We start from the raw sequence: 10,212 nt of genomic DNA on the forward strand, positions 1-10,212 counted from the left end.
AGTCACCTGAGGAGACCCAGCTGCGATCAAAACTTTGTCGTTTAGGTATGGATCAATCACAACCGAAATCCCCCAGCAACCAGCACCATCGTGACCCAGAGCACCGAGTAAATAAATATATATAATACAAGACCTAGCCTCAATTACTGCTGACTTCAGTGAGCAAGGATTACTCCTAATGTCTTTCTTCAATCGCGAAAGTCCTCACTTCCATCTAGCAGCTGGACCTTGAGACCAGGGAGGAATGTTCGTCTTTTGTAAGTATAAAAAAAGACGCCAAGCCTCCTCAGACTTGGAACAAAAGACTCCTAATCGCTCCTTTTTGGCACCGTTAGGTAAGAAGCGCTTAGTCGGGCAAACTGTCTGCCCAAGCAATGACCTGGCTTAGTAAAATAGCAAAATAACCCCACAAAAAACTAAATTCAATGTTACTAACACAACTCTTTGTAAAATCACATAAATAAACCGACAAGTGAAATTTCCTTTAATTACTATGATCTGGGCTTAACTTTACAAGAATCACTTCCTATAAAATCAAACACAGATGCTTTCCCAAATCTCAGCCATACATCGACCCAGTCTTTGTATTGCTTAATGACACTTAGGAAATCACAGCGTAGAAACTTCACTATACACGTTAAACTACAAATAACTCTACACTTAATTAAAATGTAACACTACACTATAAATAGAACACTAAAATAACCCCCAACTGACAGTAAAGCAATTCCACTACAAGCCTAAGTTCAACTGTACAAAGATATTGTCTTCGCACAACCAAACAGAGACACAATTTCAAAGTTTACAATCACTTAGAATAATTTCCAAGTAAATACAAACAGAGAAACAATAGCAGAATAACTTCACTTACCAGTATAATACACGATAGCCAGGGACACTGTTAGTCTCGTTGATATTTGAAGAATGACCTGTGACGGCCTGCCCCGACCCTTTTATAGTGTCTATTTGGGACTTGGGACACACTTGGGACTTGGGACACTCTTGGGACTTGGGACTTGGGACTCGGGACACACTTGGGACTCGGGACACACTTGGGACTTGGGACTTGGGACACACTTGGGACTTGGGACTTGGGACTTGGGACTCGGGACACACTTGGGACTTGGGACTTGGGACTTGGGACTTGGGACACACTTGGGACTTGGGACTTGGGACTTGGGACTTGGGACACACTTGGGACTTGGGACTTGGGACACATATAAGAAAAAGGTCATAACTACTTTGTTTACTAGCCATATGCTTTACGGATTAAAGTTCACATTCTCTCAGCAAAATAGATGTTTACTTATCAGAAGTAACACCTGCATGCTTGCACGCGTTTTAGAGTGAGATGGAAATATCTTTTGTTGATTCCTAGTACGTAATGAAACATTTTATATTGTGGTAAATATAAATATGCGAATATTACTTTATCAAAGGTTTTTAACCAATTTTGTGAATCAAATTTGTGGCAAAATATCCAATTTCCTTCTAAAAGCTACATCAAATATTGCATTCTAAATATATTTTACAGGGAGCATGTTCAAAATTAACCTTTACCAATTTCCTGACCTGTATTTGAAACCTAGATGTAATATTGGAACGCTACTCAGTTGACAGCTGTCAGTGTCAGTATTCCGTCCATGTGAACGTAGCTTGTTGGTAAATAAGCTTTTCCAACCTGTTTTGCATCAAATAATAGTGAATTTTATGTGAGATAATATGATAAGACATGCGGACAAGTACCACAGTGAATTAATTAAAATATCCAGTGAAATAACGTTGGATGAATGCTTTCCAAGGATCGAGCAAAGAAGTCTCCAGTTGCCTTGACAATGTAAGTCTTATTTAAGAAGAAAAAACAAGAACAAGACCACGAATCAAATGCTTGTTCTGTCACAAGGTGATAAAAATGTCATATGTTATTTATTTCAAAGATAGAAGTCCGTTCTTTTAAAATACTCAAAACTTAAAAAATACTCCATCAAAAATAAATGTTACAAAAATTTTATCCGGTACATTGCCTGAGCTCTAGTCCCAACCTAGTACCAATTGTTTTGCAGTTGCGTATGGGAGGGGGTATGTTGTTCCAGCACTTCTCTCTGCATCTGGCTATACCTTCAAATTCTCTTAAAGGTGTCACGCTCATTTTATTATCTATCTGTATCAGGTACCGTAAGCTGGCCGAGATGAACATGCAGAAGGACTACCAGGCCTTCGACAACATCGGGTTCGACTCCATGTCGACCCACCGTCGGGTCCATTGGCCCGACCAGAATATCGACGTGCTGCAGTGATGCCGACCAAAATCAGTAAAACTAAAGTTTTTTAGAGCTTAGCTTCTACAACATCGGGTTCGGAACCCACCGTGTGGTCGATTGGCCCCACCGGAATATCGACGTGCGTCTTTCAATAATGTAGACCTAATTCTGTAGGCACCTAACGAGGTCTTATGGTCTGGCCGCGTAGCTGAATGGCATTTCTGCGATGCTAAATGCCGAAGAAATGTAGTCTGGCTCTGTCGCACCAATACGCAAGAGCGATAGAGGTAGATAGCTACGAAATAGATATAATCGTGAGCGTTTCGTGAGCCTTTGTGCATTCGGCTACGCCCACTGATCACTTGTACTTGTAACAAAGTTGTTTAATTGCATATCAGGTGAATTTGAACGCGTGTACACAATTGTACACGCGTCGCATCGTAAATGTTTTTTCCCCTCACTAGCTCGGAAACACGTGTTTTGTCCTTTAATACCAGCGGGTAAAAACGCATTTTATCCACTAGTGGGTAAAGTAATTTGATCTTGAATAAAGTCAAATTAACTGCTTTAAAATTGATAAAAGTAGGTGAATCTAGTAATAAAGATGATTTACCACCTGAGGAACTACTGGAAGCAGTGATAAACGCATTTTTTGCGTTGTAGTTTCCTCGCTATAGTGAGGGGAAAAGTTTTGTGTTACACTCGGGTGCAAATGTATTTTACTTCTCGTGTGTTAAAAAACTCGCAAGTTCAGGATTCTATTCTCGAACCACTCGCTTCGCTCGTGGTTCAACTATAGAATCCTTTCACTTGCTCGTTTTTCAATTCCACACTCGGCGTTAAAATACAACTTTGCCCCCTTGTATAACAAATAACTATTATTGAGGGAAGGATATTTAAGGCGAAACGCAATTAGGTAAAAAAAAACCTTGCTTATGTACGATTTATAAGGCTAAGCAAATGATCCGGGAAATAAATTATTGTATTATGTACATAATTATGTAATAGATATTGAATTTATTTAGTAGGTGCAACTAATAGCTTTCTTCTTTGCGTTATCCCAGCACTTTGACAAGAATCATTATGAATTATCTGGCCGTCCCTATCGCTTACTACTATTTGTAAGTGCGATAGGGACGGCCAGATGTTTTATCATTTATCGCGCGACCATAGGTACTTGCCAGCCTGCACGGGTATCATGGTCGCGCGATAGACGATAAAATATCAGGCCGTCCCTATCGCACTATTAGTAAGTGCGATAGGGACGGCCAGATGTTTTATCATTTATCGCGCGACCATAATTGCCTGCCTGCTTTGGTAACTTATCCCAAATCATCATCATCATATCAGCCCTTTATCGCCCACTGCTGAGCATAAGCCTCTCTTCTAATATACTACGCCACTTGTCCCGGTCCTGAGCTAGTCTCATCCAGTTTGTGACCCGCAATTTTCCGGATGTCGTCCACGCAACGAGCTATCGGATGCCAAGCGCTCTTACATCTGTGAGCGGCCACCATTCCGTTTACATATTTTATTCCATCGCCACATAGTGGCAATTAAATATGTGTGCAGTACCTAATTTTGTTTTAAGATGTTCTGATGACGGTGTTGTGATTGTGAATTGTACATACTTCTAGTGTTATCATAACATAGGTAAATAATAGATCCTTGTTAAATCGAATTCTTCTTATTAAAACACAAAGGTTTATTAACATGTGTACAGTCGACTAAACTAAAATGACGTGTTTCAGGCTGTAAGTTGAAAGTATAAATGCCTTATTTTAGCTTAGATGACTGCTTAATAATAGTTAGTCAAATAGTTTAGGTATTCGTATTGATGCCGTTTAATACTTATTTATTTAATTTAGATTAACATCGTAATAAGCTTACAAACATTCCAGAGTAGGTAGTTGATTTTTTTAAATTATTGTGTTCAATTAAATTATGATATTTGAATTAATAATAGTGTGAGTGTCATAGTATTTATGTAGATGTTTGTAATAAAAATAAAATTTCGTATTTCTATTACTTTTAATTCTTTAAACATTCCTCCTATTTTTTTTACATTTTCCCATGCATAATAAAATAAATAGCTTTACATAATTAGTAAAATCAACAATTATCATCATGGTTATATCCAGTCAATTGGAACAGTGCTTCGCTACCTTGAATTGTTCCTTGACTAGGACATAATTAATTGGTAGATTGGAAATGAAAATTGTCGTTTTCGATAATTAATTAATTATTCATCGCCGTTGAGAAGTGGCAATGAGGTTGATACGATATAGACATAAAATAGTAGAAGTTATTTTTTTCCATATGTAATACCTACACATACACATAATTGTTTTCCTTAAACCGGAAAACAATTTGGGTTAAAAATGAGGCAGTTGAAAGCAAATTGCGCCACCGTTTGTTTTCTACAATTTTATGTCGAACGTTGAGTAAGAAATACTCAACAAAATGGCAACAAAAGTGTTTTCTATATGAGTTATAAAACTAATCATGAACTTTGCAGACGTAAATTTAATGGTCCTTCGAACCGGACGTTCTAAACTTGACGCAGCCACGTCTTTCGTAGTAATTCAAGTCGTGTAGATTTCACAATTTCAGGCAAAGAATAGAGATCAGTTTTCACATAATATTAGCTATTAGCTGTTTACAATATGAAGATTTTTGTACAGTAGAAATAAATCCGAATCTGCCCAATTTATTCACAGATTTTTTTGGAAATATTTGGCGGTTGGAAGCATTGTAGATTGTTGTTGTCGTCTCGTCTGATAATCCTGCGAAGAGTTGCCTAGTTTGTTCCGTGGCATTAGCGGGGGCAGCTGCAAGCTATAGTTGACAGAAACGCGGGTGGCCTGACTCATGCTCTGGCATCCGGAAGCGTCGAACTCTCTGATACGTAACAAAGGGTCGGTTGCAACAAACCTTCGGTCACCGAAATAAGCGATCGCGAATTTTTTTGTATCTCCACAGGCTTCTGCTTCTAAACGTTGATGTGTCTGTTAACTGGTTGATGCAACTGACCCTAAGTGTTACTCGGTCTATTCCGTGGCGTTGGCGGGGGCGGCAGCGGCGGCGGCGAGGCGGCGGCGGCGCGCGCGTGGGCTGGCGCGGCGCGGCCTGGCGCACGCTCTGGCGGTTGGACGCCGCGTTGTAGTGGTAGCCGTCGAACTTGTCCGCCGGCGCCGGCGCCGGGTACGTCGCTGTGCCCATGTACATTACCTGGTGGTAGAGAAGGATCGTGCGTTAATCTAGGAAACCATTGTAGATATTCCTTATATCTAGGATCTAGGTATACTAAGCTCAACGGCCAGGGTGCGCAATCAAGATGACAATCGTAAAAGCTTCGTCATGAACGAATTGCAAATACGAGTATATCTGTCGAATTTGACACGGAAGCAAGTAAGAATGTCCTAACTAATATGTCGCTAATGCGCCCACGAACTACTATTATCCATCAAATCCAGCTATACTCGATTATTTGCATACGTCAGGCAAAATCATTTCAAACAAAATCGTTAATGTCTCAAGGTACAAAAGACTTATCCAGACCTTATTTTGACACTACAACAGTTGTAGTGTCAAATACGGTGCGATAAATTTCCATCAAATCCAGCATTCGTACTCGACTGCATATATGCTCATCAGTCCAGCCAAAGTTACCCTTACCACTTCTCTTGAACTCACCTGTGGCTTGTATCCATCAGGGCCCGCCACGGCCGTTTGGTAGTAGAATATGGTACGAGCCGGTAGCACGCTTGTGCTAACGCTTCTCACTGTCTACAGACTCCAGACCTTGAGCCAGAACTATATGTATCTAGTTTTGTGACACCACATAAGTCTACAGTGACACTCATCTGTGGCTTGTATCCATCAGGGCCGGCCTCATACTCGAACAGCTGTATGCGGCCTTCTGGTAGTAAAATATGATACGGGCCGGTAGCACGGTTATCCTCTCTCTTTATCAACTAGACAAGACCTACACCTATAGCGTCAAATACAGTAACACTCACCTGTGGCTTGTATCCATCAGGGCCGGCCTCGTACTCGACCAACTGCATGCGACCGTCCGGTAGTAGAACATGGTACGAGCCGGTAGCGCGGTCGTCTTTTCGCTTCTCATTGTGCCCGAAGTCTAAGCTGACGCCGGTGTCTTCTACGTTGTATGAGAAATCGTAGTTCGCTGGTAACTGGAAACAAAATTCGTTCGTAATATATCCTATGTTAAATTAAATTGACATGCATCGGTGGTAGTTCGTATACAGGCCTATAAAAAAAGATAAAAGCATCACATAATGAACATCTTTTAAGACATTTATTCGTATCCAAACACGTATAAAATAATTTACCTATGTTAACAGAGATCTTTCCGTAAAAAAAACCTAGGTACAGAGACCATAAACTCAAGAGAAGTTATGGAGATCATCCACATTTGGTAGGTAAACCTCTTGACCAAATCGATTGGACCGGTGGTCCAACGGTCGCATGTTTAATCTTGCCGATGCCGAAGTGAACACTGAACATTTTCCATTTTTCCCGGAAAACAAAAATGTATAATGTCTTACGGTAGGTTCGGCAGCAGGCTTCTTGCCACCACCAGGCTTGGGCGGCAGGTACTCTTGGCTAACCACGTTCGTTACCAGCAGGAACCACGCTAACAACGATATCTGAAACAATCCCACATGGTTATTTAGCTACAAATAAAAAAACCAAAGGGAATCAATAAAGAAGAATAAGTATATCAAAAGTATGTCAACAATGTCATAAGCTCAAAATTTATTTACGGAGAGAGCGTAGCTATAGGTTTCAGTCTTGAACGAATCAAAATATTCTATAATTGAACCCTGAGCGTAGCGAGGGTTAAGAATAACGCCCAATAGGTACTTACGACCCTGGTAGATTCTATCGGGGCATCATCTATGTGGAAAATATTATATCCAAAATATTATTTAACCTAAATAAATACAAATCCTAACATCAGCGCTCCTTGCGGGGAAGAATTTATTCACCGTTGTATCTTGGTTGCATTATTGTATCTCTAGGGCAGGTTCAACAGTTGCACTTGACCCGACTAAACAATAGATATTCTAAAATAAACTTACGCAAATAATTCTCCACATTTTGGCCAAAGTGAGTGATCAGCCTGGCAATGGCGGCAGGGTGTAGGGCTCCGTCTATATAAACCCGCGGAGCTGCGGTTGCGGGCTCCGCCCCTCGCATTTTTCATTACCGCCGAGCACGACCTACGAAAATTTCGACAGAAAAGCAACCGATAATTGCTATTAAGTATAGTAATAAAGTACAAGTGTTAAATAGTTTCATTTCTCAAGCCTTTGAAATCTTTGGATTCCTTACCGCAAATTAGGTGACAAGGTGGTTGATTAACCTGGTTGTGCAGACTGGTGTTTAAGACTGCAGTGTGCTATGCCTACCGACATACAAATTCTAATAGTACATTACGATACAAGTGCGTAAAAAAGGAAGTTCGAAACGAGTGGCGATAAATTAAAACACGACCGAAGGGAGTGTTTTAAATCGATTTCCTTTTCGCACGTGTATCGTACGACGTTTTTCAGTACAGATGGCCCTCCAAAGTTTCGACCTGGCATATAATGAACCACTTCTCGGACTAGTGCGAAAAAAAAAAACACCATCTGTACTGAAAATAATATTTCCTTCCTCATAGACATAGACATACCCATCGAAATCCGAAAAATTGCGGGTCACAACTAGAGACTAGCCCAAGACCGGGAGAAGTCGCGTACTAGAAGAGAGGCCTATGGTCAGCAGTGATCGATAAAGGGCTGATATGATGATGATGCCAAAATTATTTATCTAGGTATAGAAATAAAACTATCATTCAGAAATACGACCTATTATTGCCTGGAGGCTGGCCCGCTGGGGCCCCCATGCAGGGCACTCTTCGAGAACATGACGGGGCGCATCTACTAATGCGCCACACTCATGACACATGGGGGATTCTTCCCTCTCTATTCGGTGCAGGTATTTACCAAAAGACCCATGGCCAGTAAGTATCTGCACCATGTGGAAAGTTAGCGTGCCTTGCTTCCTTCCTACCCAGCGTTCCAGGTGCGGCAATACGGCGTCAATTGTGTTCCGCCCATATTTTGCGGCGTCGAGCTCTGCTCTCCATTGGCGAAGTGTTTCCGTCTGGGCTAATGCCCGGATGTTCCTTACTTCATCTTCGTCCAGGAATTCTGCTGCTGCCCTTCTTTCAGCTCTGTAGCGGTGAACATTCGCGAGAATCTGTGCCTGAAGATCCCAGGGGGTCTGCAGCCAAGACCGTCGCCGCCGCAAAAGAAACCGTACGATACCCCCGTATGGCTCTTATGGATATTGCCCTCTGTGGTCTGCGAAGCAGCGCTCTATTTTCAGCAGAAAGGGCATCTACCCATATGGGAGCGCCATATAAGGCCATACTTCGCAGAACACGAGAGTATAGGAGTCTACACGTAGCATTTGGCTCACCCACGTTGGGAAGCAGCCGCCCGAGAGCTGCAGCTGTAGATATAAGCCTAGGGCCTAAGCTGGCAAAGTGCGCTTTAAATTGCCAACGGCCGTCCAAAATGAGGCCAAGGTATTTCATTTGGGCCTTAACCGCGACGACCTCCCCGTTTACTATAATATTGGCATTACGAGGGGGTCCTCTTCTCGGGCCATGGAAGAGCAGAACTTCCGTCTTTGGAAGGGACACCTGAAGACCTAGCTGATGGATTCGTTCCACCACAAGTGAGGTTCCAATAGTCACCTTCCTTGCTGCATCTTCATAAGAGGAACCCCGACACGTAATGAGAGTGTCATCTGCATAGGCCAACACATTCATGCCAGGCAGAACTGGGCCTCGTAATAGCCAGTCGAACCCAACGTTCCATAGGGTAGGTCCAAGGACAGATCCCTGAGGGACTCCTAGCTCAACCGGTCGCCGAAGAAGCTCACCGCTTCCGTCTTCCCACGTCACGTAGCGATCTTCCAGATAATTGTTCAGCAGTCGCTGCAGGTAGGTAGGCACCTTAAAGGAGCGAAGTGCCTCCCTAAGTGTTTCGAATGGGAGACTATTAAAAGCGTTCTTGACATCCAAGGAGACTGCCAGCATTACATTCCCGCTATGTGTAGCCTCTCTTGAGAGCGCTTTTAGATGGTCTACTGCGTCGACTGTCGATCGACCCGCCCGGAAACCAAACTGCCTATTTGAGAGATTAGGGCCCTCCTCTTCCAGGTGTCGGGTGAGACGGTCAGCTAGGATTTTCTCCAGCAACTTACCTACCTCATCCAGCAAGACTATTGGTCTGTATCCGGATGGTTGACCACTAGGACGACCCTCTTTGGGAATCAAGCAGACCCTACCCGTTTTCCATCGCTTCGGAAATTTTCCAGCATGAATGCACTTATTGAAAAAGTCCTGGATCCAGTCCACCCACGACTCTGCAATTATAAAAAGGAGTCGGCCGGGCACTCCATCTGGTCCTGGGGCTGTGCGTCTCTTCCGAAGCCGATGTAAGGCTTTCGTCATTTCTTCGTCTCTTATTGGCGGGATATCTGTCTCGTTCACTTCTAGAGCCGGGGGTGCCATCCTAGGAGGTTGGTGTCCCTGTGAGACCGGGAATAAAACTTCCATGACGCTTTCTAAGGCATCTCGTGATAGAGTCTCAGTTGCAGGGGCACCGTGCGCTATGAGTTTTTTGCGCGCGGCTTTGTAAGGGCGCCCCCACGGATCCCGACTTAAGCTGGCTAGAATTTCCTCCCTCGCCCTAGTCTTCGACTGGCTAATTGCCCCGCGCAATTCTTTCCGTTTGTCCCTGTAGATGCTTCGCAGATGTTCTTCAATTGCAGGGTCCGTGCCGTAGCGCCTCCGATAGCGCACGTATGCTCTACGAGCAGTGTTGCACTCGGTCCGCAGGTCTTCGATCTCTGATGACCACCA

The 10,212-nt window shown here is 43.0% G+C and overlaps 2 protein-coding genes across 5 annotated transcripts in view; one reads left to right on the forward strand and one right to left on the reverse strand.

The window, feature by feature from the left end:
- The window catches only part of LOC125226074, a 50,044-nt gene extending 47,334 nt beyond the window's left edge, over window positions 1-2,710 (forward strand). For all 4 annotated transcript variants that reach the window (XM_048129930.1, XM_048129921.1, XM_048129946.1 and 1 more), the window contains one exon: window positions 2,171-2,710. In XM_048129930.1, coding sequence (XP_047985887.1) covers window positions 2,171-2,297 — 127 coding nt within the window. In that variant the 3' untranslated portion in view covers window positions 2,298-2,710. The remainder of the gene's footprint in view (window positions 1-2,170) is intronic.
- An 892-nt stretch (window positions 2,711-3,602) lies between these two features.
- On the reverse strand, window positions 3,603-7,752 carry LOC125226101. Its single transcript, XM_048129965.1, has 4 exons — window positions 7,373-7,752; window positions 6,836-6,937; window positions 6,284-6,460; window positions 3,603-5,492 (listed from the first exon to the last, which is right to left on the reverse strand). The coding sequence occupies exons 1-4, from the start codon at window positions 7,388-7,390 to the stop codon at window positions 5,202-5,204; spliced, it is 588 nt and encodes a 195-aa protein (XP_047985922.1). The 5' UTR covers window positions 7,391-7,752; the 3' UTR covers window positions 3,603-5,201.
- Window positions 7,753-10,212: the final 2,460 nt, after the last annotated feature.

Source organism: Leguminivora glycinivorella, chromosome 1 (assembly GCF_023078275.1).
Source record: "Leguminivora glycinivorella isolate SPB_JAAS2020 chromosome 1, LegGlyc_1.1, whole genome shotgun sequence".
NCBI lineage: Eukaryota > Metazoa > Arthropoda > Insecta > Lepidoptera > Tortricidae > Leguminivora > Leguminivora glycinivorella.